At 38.1% G+C, this 19,199-nt stretch overlaps 1 protein-coding gene across 2 annotated transcripts in view; it reads left to right on the plus strand.

Annotated features, from left to right (window-relative positions):
• Positions 1–16,783, plus strand: part of HERC6 (HECT and RLD domain containing E3 ubiquitin protein ligase family member 6) — a 55,748-nt gene extending 38,965 nt beyond the window's left edge. The window contains exons 14-23 of one of the 2 annotated variants that reach the window (XM_025425172.3): positions 33–140; positions 465–572; positions 4,561–4,707; positions 7,688–7,831; positions 9,329–9,495; positions 11,605–11,668; positions 12,724–12,794; positions 14,528–14,714; positions 14,803–14,905; positions 16,277–16,783. In XM_025425172.3, the coding sequence (XP_025280957.1) occupies positions 33–140; positions 465–572; positions 4,561–4,707; positions 7,688–7,831; positions 9,329–9,495; positions 11,605–11,668; positions 12,724–12,794; positions 14,528–14,714; positions 14,803–14,905; positions 16,277–16,506 (1,329 nt within the window). In that variant the 3' untranslated portion in view covers positions 16,507–16,783. The remainder of the gene's footprint in view (positions 1–32; positions 141–464; positions 573–4,560; positions 4,708–7,687; positions 7,832–9,328; positions 9,496–11,604; positions 11,669–12,723; positions 12,795–14,527; positions 14,715–14,802; positions 14,906–16,276) is intronic. The other variant, XM_025425140.3, reaches the window with a different exon arrangement.
• The last annotated feature ends 2,416 nt before the right edge of the window (positions 16,784–19,199 follow it).

Genomic DNA, 19,199 nt, shown 5'->3' on the forward strand with positions numbered 1-19,199 from the left:
AAATAAAATTCACAAGTCATGTTTTCTTTAAGGTAAACACAGCTAACTGTCAACTACCAGAAAATACTTTCAACATAAATGAACTCTCTAATTTGTTGAATTTTTATGCAGAAAGAAGACTGTTTATGGATAACAACCTGGTAAGACTAACATTTTTATTTCTGAAAATTTTCATACTTTATAGGAGGATGCATTAATTAGCTTTGCAGGTGTCTTGTTTATAAATCAAGATTTGAAAATTTCTTCAGTATAATGCTGAATTGCTAAATTAGATGATCACTGAAAACTTAAACATATTTCACTCAGAAAACAAATGCATTTTCTTAGAAAGTTTTCCTCGGTAATTTGAATTCTTAAAAACAGATTCCAAAAAGTATAGAGGGAAACAATCTAAAGTGATAAGGCAAAAGAATTAAGTTTTTTTTCCTTTGAATTATTAAAACTGTTACCTCTTATTTTTTTAGATACCTGCAGAAAACTCCAGTCCCATTATTTTCAGTGATTTTCCATTTATTTTTACTTTGTTATCCAAAATTCAATTATTACAAGCTGAGTCCCATTTGAAAATACTGGTATGTATGTTCTATTGTTTCTTTTTTTTCATTATCCAAAGTTACAAACATATACAAAATAGAGATAATGTGTAATGAGCCCCCATCACAAAGTTCCATTTATCATCAACATTTTGCCACACTTTCCCCATTTATCACTTTTGTTGGTTTTGAGATTGTTACTATTTTAGCTGAAGTATTTTATTTGTTTGTTAATTAATTAATTAATTAATTTTAAAAATATTTTATTTATTTATTCATGAGAGACAGAGAGAGAGAGAGAGAGAGAGAGGCAGAGACACAGGCAGAGGGAGAAGCAGGCTCCATGCAGGAAGCCCGACGTGGGACTTGATCCCAGGTCTCCAGGATCACGCCCTGGGCTGAAGGCGGTGCTAAACCACCAAGCCATCTGGCCTGCCCTAGCTGAAGTATTTTAATGGGATTCCTAGGCTCAATTTTCTTTCACCTCTCTATACTTCAATGCATTGTTTCGGGTTGTTTTACTTTTATTCATGCTGAGATTCATCAGTGGGTTCAGGTGGTGACCACATGATTCTTTATTATAATATTTACCATCAACATTTTATTTAATAATTTTATCCATCGCTTTGGTTGAAGTTTGCAAAATGGTGTTATTTTTAATCGTATCATTCCTTCCAAAGTTATTAGCTGAATTCTGTAAAGAACTTTTCCTCATCCACCAGGCCATTTGGCTATATTCATATAAGAAAATATAATTCTTTAATTATTAAATGTTGCCAAATCATTGTACATAGAGGTCATACTAATTTATGTTACTACCATCAATGTACACACTTGAATTCGTGCAGGCTATTATCAAGCTTTGTACTCTATTCCAATTCGAGAGGTTAATCATGATATTTCAGTTTAATTTTAATTTGCTTTTCTCATTATTATATAATGTCTGAGTCCTCACTTTCTTTAGATAATATCCACTGTTTTCCTTCTATGAGCAAATACTGAAATGATCTAGTAACTGCTCTTTCTCTCTCCCTTCCCTCTCCTCTATCCAGTTTTAGCTACTACTGTGATCTTAGTGTTTGGATTTCATATCTGCTGAAGAGCTTGGAGCTTGATAGGCAGTCTCCTTCAGATATTTTTTTATTCCCAGATAATACCTATGAGTCAATCTGTGAGTTTATTCTGTTTTCCATTTACTCTCTTCCTTCTGCTTCTTTTCTGGTAGTTGTAATATTCCTACATAACATTTACATGCTATTTTGTCTCTTTTATCTCCATCAGCGTTAGTTAAGTATTTGAGTGGTCACCCCACTCCCAGACGTTATACTAAAGATTTTCCAAACATGTTTTTTTTGTGTGTTTTTTTTTTAAGATTTTATTTATTTATTCATGAAAGACACACAGAGAAAGGAAGAGACATAGGAAGAAAGAGGAGAAGCAGGCTCCATTCAGAGAGCCTGATGAGGGACTCGATCCTGGGACTCCAGGATCACACCCTGAGCCAAAGACACAGCTCAACCGCTGAGCCACACAGGCGTCCCTCCAAACACATTTTGATTGCTGAGGCCTGTTAGGTTATTCCTCAGAAAAGGTTCCTATCTATTTATACTTTAAAGACTCACAGGAATCAGAAGTCATACCCATTACTTTTATTAATAATTTAAAGGATACAGGCCATCAGGTGAAACGTGGAGAAGTCTGGGACATCACATTCACAAAAGGAGCCACTCCAATTATAAAACATTTCCGTGATACTCTATTAATTATACAGCTTATGTGATATTCCCCAATGACCCATGCCCCATAAATCCATAAATTCCAGGTTTATTTATATTAAGCAATGTAGATGGACAAGGTACATCCTGCTAAAAGCATTCCACAGATAAAGACTCTCTCTCTAGTTACTATTATTAGTGTCTGTCATCAACATGTTTACAAGATTTGAATGCGACAGGTCTTCTTTTGTTTTCCAGCCACCTCTTTTTAAATTTTCCTCACATCCTGGTAATGGGAGAAAATTATGTTTCCTTTAAACAAGTTCTTCCCTCTGTGGCACTTTCTTTTCCAGCAATGTTCTGTGTAACGGACCTACTCTTAGTGAGGGGTTAGTGAGGGCTATGTGTATAGTCGAGCCAGGCAGATTGCATATCATGAAGCATTAGGAAAAGTTTGAGTAGAAGAAAACTCTTTGTTGTGGTTGCCATGAGTAAAATTTAAAAAGGAGACTCCACAACCCTAACCTCCAAAGGAGAGATGATAGACATAGTCAAAATTGTGAACTCCAAGCTATATTATCAATTCACATGCATAAATGTAGAAAAGGGAAACCAATACATAGAGAATGAGAGTAGAGGAACTGGAAAATAAGATAAAATGCAGGTTTCTTGTCTAATTCTTGGTTAGGTGAATGAAGGTTGGGGGCTACTGCAGCCATATATACCTCTCCCTGCTATAGTCATTGGAGGATATTGCTGGCCACTCCCTGTCACTCTGAGCCATGGGTCATGTAGCTCAGGAGTCAGTATTGCTGAAGTGTCCCAGAGCTACAGACTCCTGGGCTATAAGAGGAGATGATCTACAATCAGGAAGGACCAGAAATGGCACTTGTTCCATCTCCCTACAAACCTGGAACTTCTTTACAATAAACGTCTTCAAGATAAAGCCAAGAAATCTAGTGGCATCACATAATTTCTTAGTATAAAGTAGTGGCAGAGGTCTGGGGCAGGCTTTTCCAAGCCTGGAATCACATGCCCGCCTTTCTGAGATGCTTGTAAAGTGCTGCTATGGGCAACCGCACTCAGCCTGGAAACCTGGAATTGGATAGCTATTATCCACCGGTCTTGCTGTCATGATTTGCGGGACAGGCCTATAAAGAGCTACATTGGTTTATGATTCCTTTTTTTTTTTTTTAATTTTTATTTATTTATGATAGGCACACAGTGAGAGAGAGAGAGGCAGAGACACAGGCAGAGGGAGAAGCAGGCTCCATGCACCGGGAGCCCGACGTGGGATTCGATCCCGGATCTCCAGGATCGCGCCCTGGGCCAAAGGCAGGCGCCAAACCACTGCGCCACTCAGGGATCCCTGGTTTATGATTCCTAATACTACTTTTTGCCCTTAGGATGTAGCAAGAGCCCTAGATGAGTGTTAAAGTTCAAAGCAAGGACAAGTCCAACACTAGATTTTTAATCCAGGGGAGTTCAGCAGAAATAAGATCCAGACTAGAGTGGTAAGGAAATGCTGAGAATTCAAAAGAGCTAAATGGAAGTACTGTGTAAGGTGACTGAGAACAGGTAAAAAGTAAGGCTGCAGGCAGCATATTTTCTGGGACCTCTGCTACAAATCAGGTAGATGGACCACAGTTAAGTGAACAAGAGTATATCTTCTCTGAGCAAGTCTTTCCTCTGATATTTTCCCTAATTTAACATCATTCTTGAACTCCTAAACTGCTCTTATATTCTTGAGGATTATGGTGCTAAAACTCTGCTTCTTAAGACTGATGGTAGGGATGCCTGGGTGGCTCAGAGGTTGAGTAGCTGCCTTTGGCTCAGGTCGTGATCCTGGGGTCCTGGGATGGAGTCCTGCATCAGAATCCTCTTAAGGAGCCTGCTTCTCCCTCTGCCTATGTCTCTGGCTCTCTCTCTGAGTCTCTCATAAATAAGTAAATAAAATCTTAAAAAATACTGATGGTAGATTAATGTCTCAGCATATTGAATACCACTATATTGCCTTTAAGGATCACGTTTACTGTAAGTAAGATAGCTTGTAATTACTTAGCTGTACCTCCATGGTGACTAACCCCCTGTATATTTCTAGATGCCATGGTTTCACACATCCTGTGATCTCTTTATCCTCCATAGTGTAATGTAGATATGATGCCCTTTTTTCTTAAATAATTACAATCTGAGTATATATAGCAATAGGAGGGATAAGTATATGCTATGCAGATTCCATTTATTTGAAATATTAAACACTTCCTAGTTTTCCTATGAGATTCCTAAAATATTTCCTTTTTTTGGACTTAAAGCAGAAAGAATACCTGCCTTGGGGGCAAGTGATTCCATACAACGAACTCCATCCATTTACACTTAGAGTCAGACGACGTCACCTAGTTGAAGATGCTCTGCGTCAGTTAAGCCAAGCTGAAGACACTGACCTCCATAAAGCATTCATGGTACAGTAAAAGTCTCTTTGGACATTTTTACTAATGTGAAAGGGGAACATTTGTATAACATAGCAAAGGAAGAGCCTGCCTTTGCATCTATAGTTATCAGCTGAAACGTTTTCAGAATTCTAGGGTGCCTGGCTGGCTCAGTTGGAAGAGCATATGACTCTTGACCTTGAGGTTTTGAGATCAAGCTCCACGCTGGGCAAAGAGAATACTTAATAAGTAAAAAAATAGTAATTCCTTACTTCCTTTTAGAGAAAAGCTACGGGATGTTTAATTAAATATTGGAATTATGTGTAAGCTATTCATTACCATGGCCTACAAAACTGCTACATAATGAATCATCCCAAAGCTTAATGACTTAAAATGCCAATAATTTATTATAGACATCTGATATTCAGCTAAGGATCTGCTAATTTCGATTAAATTCATTTAGGTAGATTTGTAGATTTTTGTCTGCACTTGTTTACATGTTTGGGTGTTGGCTAGGAACTGGCTGGTCTAGGCTAGATTAAGGTAGGCTGGGGCAGTTTGGTTCTGCTTCTTGTGCTTTTCATCTTCCTGGGACCAGCAAGCAGTGCGAGAGGTGTAAGATAGCAAGTCCAATCACACAATTAACATTGCTTTAGTCAAACCAACTTATGTGTCTGAACCCAAGTCAAGGGCTGATGAAATATACTCAGCCTCTTTAATAGGAGAAACTGCAAAGTCACATGCAACAGACATGGATCAAGGAGGGTAAAGCATTTGGGCTATTAATTCAATCAACAAGAGCAGATAGAACAGATACTTTTCCTATATTTTGGCTCTAGTTTTAGTCATAGACTATCTACTATATTGGTTCTAATTCTAGTCATCTTTCACTTCATTCTTTGTGGGTACCTGTAGGGTTTTTACTGTGTTTATCTCAGATCATTTGTTCTATTGAGGCCATAGAATAATGAGTAATTCTTTATGTAAAAGCTGGACTCTGTCCAGAAAGGAGTGGATTTTCCTAGTATCAGCCATGAAAGGAAGACTTAGGTTCTCAGAGAAGAAACCAGAACTTAGAGTTTAGGGCTCAGACACCTGGGGACTAAGTGGGAAACACAGAAACTATTTTATAAGCCAGACTTTGTAGTTGTGTATCTCCTTCTGTATCTACTTTCTTTTAAATCTTCTTTATGAGGAAATAATAGAAAATTATTCTGCCCACAGGAGATGACAAAGAGGAAGGAAGGTTAACTTCAAGGTAGATCCAATAAAAAAAAATAGACTCTGAACAAGGCAAGGTTGTCAAGGCCAGTTATGTGTGGGTCTTGACCACAGTGAAGGCAGACTTGCCAGTGTATGTAAGCAGAAATTAGAAAACTGGAAATGAGCTTAATCTCTTATTGGGATATATGGATTGAATGTAAGATGAGCCCTTGGAAATGAGATGATGGTCTGTGGCCAAGGAGTCAGTTAATCAGTGGCAGAGATAAGATCTTTCAGGCTAAGAAAGGAGAAAGAGAACATTTAGTGGAGTTTAGTGATGCTTACATTAAGAACATAAAAAGTAGGGCAGCCCGGGTGGCTCAGCGGTTTAGCGCCGCCTTTGGCCCAGGGCCTGATCCTGGAGACCCCGGATCGAGTCCCACATCAGGCTCCCTGCATGGAGCCTGCTTCTCCCTCTGCCTGTGTCTCTGCCTCTCTCTCTCTCTCTCTCTCTCTCTCTCTGTGTGTGTCTCTCATGAATGAATAAATAAAGGTTCTTTTAAAAAAAAAAAAAAAAGAACATAAAAAGTAGGGTACCTGAGTAGCTCAGTTGGTTAAGTGTCTAACTCTTGATTTTGGCTCAGGTCATGAGATCTCAGGGTTGTGGGGTTGAGCCCTGCATGGAGCTCACACTCAGCAGGGAGTCTGCTTAGAACTCTTTCTCTCTCTCCCTCTGCCCCTCCCTCCCTGTGTGCTCTCTCAAAAATAATAAATAAAAATAAGATCTTTAAAAATAAATAAATAAAAATAAAAAGACAAAGAGAAATTGGCCAGGAAAGGAAATAGAAAAGTAATTAGAGAGGTAGGAGGAAATTTGGGATAGTATTGGCCACAAAGACCGAAGGTCAATTTTAGAGGAGGACAGTTCCTACAGCATAATTTTTAACAAAGTTAGAACAGTTTTGGCTTCTCAAACTTCATATTTGGGTAGGTTAAGCTGCCATACACATTCAGTGTGAATAGTGTTTAAATTGAAAATGTAAAAAAATTAATTTTTTCAAAAATATTTTAAAAAGTAAATAAGGGGTACCTGGCTGACACAGTCAATTGGTAAAGCGTGCAACTCTTGATCTCAGAGTTGTGAGTTTAAAGCCCCATGTTGGCTGTTTACTTAATAAAATCTTGAAAAAAGTAAAATAAAATTTAAAAAGTAAATAATAATAGAACTGAAAAAAGAAAAAGAAAAGGACAGTCCATAATGGCTTCCCACACGAGGGCAATGGGCAGTTCCTTCAGAGATGCTAAAACCCAGGGGGACTGGGAGGGTAATTTATCAGAAGTTCTAATGCGGGGAGAGAGGCAGGAGAAACCAAATAGTTGTTGTTTGGAGCCAAAGTTGTAAAATCTGAATGATTTTACAGACAATGAGACAGAAGGACCAGGGATCTGAAGCACATCAAAATGTGGCTCAAGCCTCTGGTCAACATCACCGGTAATGCTGTCTTGCCAGAATCCCCCTTTACTTGGGTCATGTGGCAGTGTAAAGGACTCACACACGATAATCTGACAATGAATAGGTTCAGGGCATCCCTTGCTCAGCAGGAAATTTAGGGAGAGCAGATTGCAGTGAGGTATGGTCTTGAAGGGATATGGGATTCCAGGAATTCTGATGATTATAGAAATTTTGAAACTTTTCCACAAAGATCAAAGCATCATATTTTAAATCTGATCCTATGCGTTCTCTTTCCTCAGGTTGAATTTATTTATTTATTTATTTATTTATTTATTTATTTATTTATTTATTTTTCAGGTTGAATTTATTAAAGAAATTCGATCTATAGGATATGGGGTAAAATCCGAGTTCTTCTACAGTATATTTGAAGAGATGACCAATATAGAATATGGGATGTTCATGTATCCTGAAGAGGGTTCCTACATGTGGTTTCCTGCGAAGGTAAGTCTTTTATTTTTTTACAGTTTTTCAGAACAGAAAAATGTATACCATATACTGCAACATGAAAACCATAATAATAATGTAAAATTAGGTCACATAGAGAGCCTTACTCCTCAAAATATGGTCCACAGAGCATGAGCTCCAGCATCACTTGGGAGCTATTAGAAAAGCAGAATCTCAGGTCCCACCCCAGATCAGTGTGTGAATTTTATAAGATTCCCAGGTGCTTCTATGCATATTAAACTTTTAAACGTCTTTTATGAAGTATAGTTGAGATACAATGAAGTACATATCAGGTGTCCATTTTGGTAAGTTCTGATATACACATATACCCATGAAATTATCACCACAATCAAAATATATAGTGAACATATTCATCATTCCACCAAATTTCCTCATACCCCTTTCTTTCTTTCTTTCTTTTTTTTTTTTTTAAGGATTTTATTTATTTATTCATGAGAGACACAGAAAGAGAGAGGCAGAGACACAGGCAGAGGGAGAAGCAGGCTTCATGCAGGGAGCCTGACGTGGGACTTGATCCCAGGTCTCTAGGATCACTCCTAGGGCTGAAGGTGGGGCTAAACCGCTGAGCCACCCAGGCTGCCCCTCATAAACCTTTCTAATCCCACCCTCCACACTCCTTCCATCCTTGCCCATGCAACCACTGATCTGATTTCTGTCGTTATAGAGAAGTTTGAATTTCCTGGAATTTATATAAATTCCAAGATTTCTATTCCAGTGCCAGCCTTGCTGTTAGCAGGTGAATGACTGCGCCACTTAATTAATAGCCTCAATCTACTTGCCCTAGTAACTTCTTACAGTAATTGTGAGGATAAATGTTTAAAACGCATTTAGCATTTTAGGCCAGCGGTCTCTTGGCTATGCTGTAGTGGTGGCCTAGCAAGATGTGGCCAGTGTTTTCTCTCATGTGAGACTACAAACAAAGTGCAGAGAGACGAGTGAAGCCGATTTCACTAGGACTCTTTCCTTCTTCCTTCCAACACCTTCCCTGACCCATATGCTTGTCTCTGTCAGCACAGCTAGGCTGAGGGCAGTATCACCAAAGGGACACACTCATCTGACACTAGTGACATGCCTGATGCACAATGAAAGTGTAGATAAAGTGCACTCTTCCCTCTGTGGTGTCTTTTTTTCTACATGAATTTGAAGGCAAAGACTATAAAATTAAATAATGAAAACCTTGGCTTAAAGGCTATCTGAGCCTATTTTTTCATATTCCAGATATGCTGTCAGTAACAAAAAATAAATCCATTCACTTAATATTCTGAACTGTTCCTTTGTATTTTAACTTGTGGAAGAAATTTAAATTGTATTAAAGCCTGTGTAAGAACCTCAAACTTTATTTTCCTGAACCATTTTGTTTCTAATTTGTGACTTCTAGAAAAGAGAACCAAAACTAATTTTTACTAATTATCCTCTTGCATTATTTATTACTTCTAATACGTTAGGGATTTTTTTTTTCTTCTCCTTTTCCAGTCTAAATTTAAGAAGAAAAGATATTTCCTTTTTGGGATACTGTGTGGACTCTCACTATACAACTTAAATCCTGCCAATCTTCCTTTCCCACTGGCTCTGTTTAAGAAACTTCTGGACCAAAAGCCATCATTTCAAGATTTAAAAGAACTCAGTCCTCTTTTGGGGAAGTAAGTAATATTTTTCCAGAACTATAGTTAAGTCTCAGTTTTTCAGGAACTGATGTTAATCACACACATACACAAAGTGATAAGGTCTTCAATTTCAATAAATGTATACTCTTTTGATGAATGTGAATTTTAGCCTGACTTAAAATAAAGTACGCCATCTGGGGATTCCTGGGTGGCTCAGCGGTTTAGTGCCTGCCTTTGGCCCAGGGCATGATCCTGGAGTCCCGGGATTGAGTCCCACGTGGGGCTCCCTGCATGGAGCCTGCTTCTACCTCTGCCTGTGTCTCTGCCCCTCTCTCTCTCTTTCTATGTCAACCATGAATAAATAAATAAAATCTTTAAAAATAATAATAATAAAGTACGCCATCAAAAAGAAAAGCCAAATGCTCTTTTGATTTTCAACCTACAACAGACCTCTGGTGTACTATCTTCAATTTATCTAGATGGAAACAGTACATGATATTCTTTTTTTTTTTAAGATTTTTTTAAAAATATTTTTTAAAGATTTATTTATTTATGATAGACGTAGAGAGAGAGAGGCAGAGACACAGGAGGAGGGAGAAGCAGGCTCCATGCCGGGAGCCTGACGTGGGACTCGATCCCGGGACTCCAGGATCGCACCCTGGGCCAAAGGCAGGCGCCAAACTGCTGAGCCACCCAGGGACCCCCTTTTTTTTTTTAAGATTTTATTCATTTACAGAAAGAGAGAGACAGAGAGCACGAGTGGGCAGGAGGAGAGGGAGAAAGAAAATCTCAAGCAGATCCACACAGTCTGGAGCTCAACACAGGGCTCAAAACCTGAGGTCATGACCTGAGCCAAAAATTAAGAGTAGGATGCTTAACCACTGAGCCAACAGGAACCCCGGAAATGGTACACAATACATATGTGTATATATATATATTTTTTTTTGGGTACACAATATTTTTAATAAGAATCATACTTGCTATATTTAATAAATCATATTTTGTCATTTAATGTATTTAAATATATCAGCATATCATCTTTATTTTTTAAGTATTGAAAACTACTTGTTCTAAGTTAGAAGGCAAACTATATCCTGTGAGGAAAATACTGGCAACATATATGATAGACAAAGGATTAGTATTGCTGATGTATAAATATAAATATATGTATGTATACATATGTGCCATCACACAGAAATATATATGGCTGAGTGTACATACATATGGCCAATCAAAAAATGAAAATATGTTCAACTTTACTAGTAATTGAGGAAATATAAATGGGAATGAGATGTCCATTTTCTGTTTACAGACTGACAAATGTTAAAGTTTTTCATAAAATACAGAGTTGGGGGATGCCTGGGTGGCTCAGCGGTTGAGCGTCTGCCTTCAGCCCAGGGCGTGATCCCGGGGTCCAGGATCGAGTTCCACATAGGGCTGCCTGCAGGGAGGGAGCCTGCTTCTCCCTCTGCCTGTGTCTCTGCCTCTCTCTCTGTATTTCTCCTGAATAAATAAATAAAATCTTAAAAAAATAAAAATAAAAAATAAAATAAAATACAGAGTTGGCAGATTGGGAAAAAGGATTCTCTTGTCAAGTACTATTAGTGTAAAAATAAACTGCCTAGATTTATACTGTATGCCCTGTTTAGAAAACAGGATTTTTCAACCTTAGCAACACTGACATTTTTGGCTAGATCATTCTTTATTGTGGAAGGCTGATCTGGCATTATAGGATGTTTAACAGCTTATGGGGTTGCTACCCACTAGATTCCTGTAGCGACCTTCCCCTAATTGTAACCACCAAAATCTCCAGATTTTGCCAAACTGTCCTCTAGGGAACAAAATCACCACTGACTGGGAATCACTGGTCTACAGGAAGGGGCTCCTTTCTGTAATTTCCATTAAGACAGAGCAGTGTCTGTGTTAGCAGGGGCCCAACCAAACTGTAAAAAGAGGTAAACTCTAGGAAGAGGGAGCAAGAAGGTAAGGAGAGGACATTTATGTGGCATTTTATACATTTCTATATTGTTCAAGATTTTTTCCATTGAACATTTATTACTTTTGAAATTTTAGAAGATCAATAAATATAACTTTATTTTTTAATTTTAAATTAAATACAACTTTTTAAATGAAAATTTTCATTAGGAATTTGCAAGAAATTCTAGATAATGAAGCTGATGACACTGAAGAACTTTACATATATTTTTCTGTGAGTACCAATGCAAACCAGATTATAGTTTAACTTTCATCTGTTTTTAAGTATAATTTCTATTATATTACTTTAAATATGGGATTCCTTTTTTTTTAAATTTTCTACCCTGCACTCCTGGGATTCCTTTTTTGAAGGGAATTTTACTTCTGTACTATATAAGACTTTCCTCCTACCTGCCCGTTCTTTGATAGTTACGTTTATATACTCTCAAGGTGAAAATATAGCAATTATGCAATCAGTGTGAACAATGTAAACCACTAAATGCTTAAGACAATATACAACATAAACTAGGGTAGGTTTTAAAAATTTTTTTATGTATTTAAGATGCTGCATAATAATAATAACTACATAATAATAATTAACTACATAAATAGTTATTTAGCTTCCAGTTATTTAAAATCTTTTAGGTTAGAATGTATGGGAATAATGAATAATGCTATTGTGGTTGTGCTGGGGAGGGAGAATTTATTCTCCCTTTCAAAGTCCTTTTAGTTGGACTAGGAATCAAAATGACATGAGGCAGATGAACAGGAGAATATCAAATTGAATTTTGAACTACGAGGAATGCATACAGATATGAAAATTCCAAAGACAGGCAAAATGAGGTATATATGTCATTCTAAACTAAGGAGAAGGGTAGAGGCCTGGACTTCAGAGCGAAGGCATGCAATTTACAGGAAGATGAAAAATAGTAAATGTTGGATAAACAAATGTTTGCCGGGCTACTCAGAAACAGTGAGACTAAGAGGACTTTGATCCAAAGCACCTTGCTAGGTTCCTCTGCGTCTACCATGCCTAATTCATATTATAGTAGTGTCCTATGGTGATAGCTCTCTTCCTGAAGCAGGTCCTCTAACTAAATTATTTTTAGACATTTGAGGGGGAAGTCAATAAAGAGCTTTTCCTGAATCTGCTGGTGGGCGGGGCTTTAAAATTTTGTTTTGTTTTTTCTGATTCTGCTGGGTTTTGACTGCTTTTAACTCAGAAATAATCTTCGTATCAAAGTGGTCCCTGCAGGTGATTGAATTGATACCTGAACATTTTCTTTACAGATATACTGGGACAAAAATAATGTTAATTTAATTCCAAATGGGATTTCTGTACCTGTGGACCAAACCAACAAGTAAGTTTTGAGATTTAGAACATCTCCTATGAATACACATAAAATGCTTTTTTATCACTATAATTTATCAATATATTTTAGCTTCTCAGATGATCATTTTAGCTCCTCATCTCTGAGGAAGATAAAAAGGTTACAGGTTGGGATGCCTGGTGGGGAGGAGGGGTGCTCAGCGGTTGAGTGTCTGCCTTTGGCCCAGGGCGTGATCCCAATTTGGGGATCGAGTCCCCCATCAGGCTCCCTGTGAAGAGCCTGCTTCTCCCTCTGCCTGCGTCTCTGCCTCTCTCTGTGTCTCTCATGAATAAATAAATAAAATATTTTTTTAAAAAAAGGTTACAGATTAAGAGAAGGGGAAAAAGGACTTAGGATTAAATATTCCCTTTGTAGAACTTTTCACTATTCATTTAACAATAATTTTTGAGTCCCTTAGATCCTATTTTAGGTGCCAGAGATACAGCTGTGAAACAGACAGACAAAACCTGGAGCTTGCATTCCAGTGAAGCAGAAAGACCACTTACAAATAAATTATTATGTAATATAAGGTCAGATAAGGATGAGGACTGTGACAAAAGAGTCACAGTCTGATTTACAGTAGTGTTATGCTGGAGCCTGCTGCCATCTGCTTATGAGAGCTGACTGTTAAAATTTTTTTTAAGATTTTATTTATTTATTCATGAGAGACAGAGAGAGAGAGAGACAGAGCCACAGGCAGATGGAGAAGCAAGCTCCATGCAGGGAGCCTGACATGGGACTCGATCTCGGGTCTCCTGGATCACACCCTGGGCTGAAGGCAGCGCTAAACCGCTGAGCCACCCAGGCTGCTCTGATTGTTAAATTTTCTAAAATGTTGAGAGTTTATCATTAAAGTATTAGTAGCATGAAATCAGCCATGGTGGGAATATTTACACCACAGAACCGGCAAATGCTGCTTTCATTTTTTTCTCTTTAGAGAACTGGTTGTTAACCATTTACCAGCACGTCATTGTTTCCAGGGGAGGGCAGACAGGGGTTGATTTAGATAGGACAGTCCGCTAGGAGAGTCCATGAAACTGTTCAAAGGGTGGGAGACTTTCATGTTTCTGGTGGCTATCTGGTAGAAATATCTCCAAGTAGTAACCCTGTGGTCAGAAAATTCATCATGGTGGGAGGAAAAGACAGACTTTTGCAGAAATAATTTCTACATAGTGACATATGTTGTAAGAGAGGAGGGCAAGGACAAGAGAGAACCAACCCTGAGAAAGTCATGTTGCTATGGAACTCTGATGGTTGACAGAAGTTACCAAGGAAAGAGGGACCACTGCAAGCTGTGGCCTAACTGCCAAAGAGACAGTGAGCCCACAGAGCTGAAGGTCAGTTTGGCCAAAGATTCAAATGCCAACTGGGAAGAGGCTGCTGTGTCAGGCTGGGAGTCAGATCAGGGGAGTTTGGAATTTACCCTAAGGGAAGTGGAAAGAAAACCTTTGAAAGATTTTAAGATGGAGAATTATATATTCAGATTAGGTGTTTTAAAAGTATCTCTCTTGGAGAAGATGGCAGCAAAACAAAGTCTTAATCCTTCTACATACTCCTAGGTTCCTTCCACATGTTTTTAACTTCTGTCTGCCTATATAGCACTGTATGGTATGCAGGAATTATTTACTTTTCTTTCTCAATAGAAATGATAAAAAGGGCAAAATAGAGAATATTTTAGTGAACGGTAATGTATGTTATTGGGTTTATTTTTTTCTTCTCTCAAGGAAAGAATATGTTTCTGCATGCATCGATTACATTTTTAACACCTCTGTAAAGGCAGTTTATGAGGAATTTCAAAGAGGATTTTACAAAGTCTGTGACAAGGAAATACTTGTTAAACTTTTCCAGCCTGAAGAACTAATGACAGCACTGGTTGGAAATAATGATTATGACTGGAAATATTTTGAAGAGGTTGGTGATAACTAAAGTGCTCCCAGTTCTTCCAAACAACTTCTGTATATTCCCCCTAAAAACCTGTTTTCTCCCTATTTTTCCCAAGAATTCACAATATGGTCCAGGATACCACAAATCACATCCTACTATACTGATGTTCTGGAAAGCTTTCCACAAATTAACTTTGGAGGAAAAGAAGAAATTCCTCTGTAAGTATTACTAATGGATGGATTTATAATTATATATCTTTTTAAAGGCAAATATTTGCCATGAAGTCAGTATTAAACTTTTTTAAAGTTTATTTTATCTATTTAAGTAATCTCTACACCCAATATAAGGCTCAAACTCACAACCCTTAGATCCATAGTTGTATGTTCTTCTGACTGAGCCAGCCAGGCGCCCTGCCATGGAATTACTATTAATAGTGGGTCACACATGTTAACAGCAAAGCCAGTCAGCAAAGCTTCCTAAACCAATGCTCTTTCCTCTTATAAAAGCTGGTTTCCCATTTAAAAAAAAGATAATAAAAAAGATATTGCTAGTTGCCTCCTAATCAAGCCTTTACTCTCACATTCAAAATGTATATTTCTCTAATACTATTTTAGAAATAATACCAATAGCAGTGACCACTGATAATACTAAGAGCATTTATTGTGTGCTTAGCCTATGCCAGGCACTGTACTGACCACTTCATATCTGTTACCTCCCTTTATCCTAATAGCAATGTTTTGAGGTAGAAACTTAATTTTTCCCCCATTTCAGATCTGAGGAAAAGAAACGACGCATTTAGTAGCTTGTCTATATTCACACAGCTGATGCATGTGAGAAACAGACTTGAAACCCAAAGCCAAGGCTCTGAACCACTAAACTTTGTGGCCTTGTGGCACAAGAACTTCTCTCAGGGAGCACCCTAAGGTTTAATGGCGTAGTCTCCCACCTCCCATCCCATTTTGCAGCTATTCCAGAGATATACATCTTCTTGCTATTTTTGTTGCTCCTAAGGACGTTGTAGGACAATTTCAACTTCACAAATCTAACCTACTTCTCCACAACCCAAACTACCTGTCTAAACTTCTCTCTTAATGGGAAACTTTTGCTTCAGCCCATTAATTCTACTATCTGTGCATTCAGTAGGTTTACTTACATCTTCCTACCTCTGGCTTTTTTCTTGGGCTTTTGCCTTCTACCTCGAAAGCTTACCCAACTCCTTTCCTGGAGAATTAACTAGCCAGATGTGACCCCTGTAAGTCTCCCTGCTACCCCAGCCTGGTGCCTCCCTCAGTCTCAGGCCTTCATTAGGCTCTCCACCTCACCTAGGACTTCCTAGTTGAGCTAAATACACTTCCACGTATCTTGCTATTCTCGTTTCATGTACGTGATTTTGCCCAGTTGGACCATGAACTCAACTGAGGACAAAGACCAAAAGTCATGATTTTTCCATGTCCATATGGCCCTGTGTAGTTCTCCCTACACAGGGGTACTCAGTGATATGTACTGAATGAAGTGATTAATTTCTTCCTTTTCATTTTATGTTTTGCTCTTTCTATGAAGTATCTTAACCAAAGTTTATTCCTTTCTAGTTTTTCTTAGGGGAAATGACAGGCTGCCTCTAAGTGGCAAACAGGAGATAGGAATCAAATTTCGCTGTCCGGAAACTTTCAGTGAAGCAGATTATCCAAGAGCACTGACCTGTCATAATATTCTGGACCTTCCTCAGTATTCTACAATGGAGAAAGTGGAGGAAGCCCTTCAAGTAGCCATCAACAGCAACAAAGGATTTGTCTCACTCCGAGTCACAGAACAACAGTGATCCACAGAGTTTTGGTGAGGCCTCAGAGTCTCAAGCCTTCCACTCTTCTGTTCTTCCTTAGGTCTAAGTAGCACAAGGGGTTGAGAGGAATTAGTTGACAAATGTTGGGATAAACAACAAAATGATGAATCAAGAGTGATTAAAAAAAAAAAAAGAGTACTTTTTGAAAATGAATCCACATTTCTTGACCCCTAAATTTACCAGAATGTTTGCTTTCTACTGAATCATTCCTGAACAATAATTTTCAGTTAAAAATAAACTGAATTTTAAAAGCTAACATATTTTTTTAAATGTTGTATACTGGGGCAGCCCGGGTGGCTTAGCGGTTTAGTGCCACCTTTGGCCCAGGGCCTGATCCTGGAGACCCTGGATCGAGTCCCATATTGGGCTCCCTGTATGGAGCCTGCTTCTCCCTCTGCCTGTGTCTCTCATGAATAAATAAATAAAATCTTAATTAATAAATAAATAAATAAATAAATAAATAAATAAATATTGTATACTAATAAACATTGTCTGCAAATATGAAAGATAGGCTGAAGCTTGAATAAGTAAAAATAATTCAACATGTTTTTGAGTCATGCAAATGTATATTTTATATTCTGGAAGGTCTCCAGAGTTTTGATTTTAGCCAACTGTTGAGTAATTTATTTGAAAAATCTAAATGTTAAAGAATTCATTGAATAATCACTTATGGCTCAATACTGTGTTACAAAAATCATTTTTAATGTATATATCATTTTGGTTAAACACTGAGCCCAAGCAGGAACTCATGTCTATTGGTATTTGGAGAAAATGAAGAACATGAGATATGTCTTAACAATACGGCTATGGAATGAATTAAAAGAGAGACAGAAGTAGATCTGTAAATGGCTAATGAATTCTGTAGACCAGTTCTATTTTATATTAAATTTTAAACTGTAAGCTATTCTTTTTTTTTTCTCTAGAGATTTTATTTCTTTATTTCAGGGAGAGAGAGAGAGCATGTGACAGCAGGAGCAAGGGAGAGAGGGAGAGGAGAGGGACAAGGGAGGAGCAGAGAGCCTGACACCCCAGGGATCATGACCCGAGCCAAAAGGCAGAGGCTCAACCAACGGAGCCACCCAGCCAAACTGTTCTATAAATGTCTGTTGTTATGGCAAACATACAGGGAAGCCTTATATTGGAAAGACCATGGTGTGTAGTCCATGTCAGGTTGCTGATGTGGAAGGAGGGCAAGAGCGTCAGAGGATAGATGGAACATGGATAGGGAATTCACTGAGGGTACTAGAATGTGAGGTGGCCTTCCTACAGCCTCAGTGAATCCTCAGATTTATTTTGGACACATCTGGTTTCTATAATAAATGGAATAAAGGCTCATATATATTCTATTTGAATTTTAAGGGAAAGATAACTCCTAAATCTCAGGGATCCTTATGCACTTGACGTTTGGGTTATATTTTTCAGGTCTTTCAACTCCATCATAAATTTTTTTCTTTTTTCTTTTCTAAGAGTACGCTTCCTCTATTTTTTTTAAGATTTTATTTATTTATTAATGAGAGACACACAGAGAGAGAGAGAGAGAGGCAAAGACACAGGCAGAGGGAGAAGCAGGCTCCATGCAGGGAGCCCGATGCAGGACTTGATCCCGAGTCTCCAGGATCAGGCCCTGGGCTGAAGGCGGCGCTAAACCGCTGAGCCACCTGGGCTGCCCTATCATAAATTTTTCTAATGCAAGTGGATGAACTATACTTGACATTTAAGGAAGAGGGTGTAGCAATTCTTTACATACTCCTTCAGAGAGCATAGGAAGAGGGGTGCCTGGCTGGCTCAGTTGGAAGAGCATGCAACTCTTGATCTTGGGGTTGTGAGCTTGAGCCCCATGTTGGGTGTAGAGATTACTTAAAAATAAAATCTTTAAGGGGCACCTGGGTGTCTCAGTCTGTTAAGCCTCTGCCTTCGGCTCAGGTCATGATCTCAGGGTTCTGGAATGGAGCTCTGTATCAGGCTCCCTGCTCAGTGGGGAGCCTGCTTCTCTCTCTCTCCCTCTCCTCTGCTGCTCCCCCTGCTTGAGCTTTCTCTTTCTGTCAAATAAATAAATAAAGTCTTAAATAAATAAATAAAAATTTTTAAAAAAGAAAATAGAGAGGGAACACTTCCTGATTAAGTACAACACCGGCATTGTACTAATGTCAAAACCAGACAAAGACATTATAGGAAAAGAAAACTACAAATATGTCTCATGAACAGAAACACAAAACACCTTTCCAAGACTTTAACACATCAAACATATCCAAAAAATATAAAAAGGATAATACCTTGTGGCCAAGTGGGGTTTAGTCCAGAAATGCACCTAAAAATCTATCATATCTCACTGTAATAAGACAAAGAAAAATCATATAATTACCTCAATAGAAGCAGAAAAAAAAATTTGACTAAATGCAATAGTCACTCATGCATGATAATTTTAGCAAACTAGGAGCAGAAGGAAACTTCTACAACCTGATAGAACCTACAAAGAGCTAATCTTACACTTAATGTTAAGAGACTAAATGCTTTCCTAGTAAATCTAGTAACAAGGTAAGGATGCCTCTCATCACTTCTATTCAACATTGTACTAGAGGTACTAGTTTATATAAGAGGGGGCAAAAAAGAAAAGAAAAGGCATAATGATTGGAAAGGAAGGAGTAAAACTATCTTATTTATAGACTATATGG

This window comes from Canis lupus, chromosome 32 (genome assembly GCF_003254725.2).
Source record: "Canis lupus dingo isolate Sandy chromosome 32, ASM325472v2, whole genome shotgun sequence".
In the NCBI taxonomy this organism is placed as follows: Eukaryota; Metazoa; Chordata; class Mammalia; order Carnivora; family Canidae; genus Canis; species Canis lupus.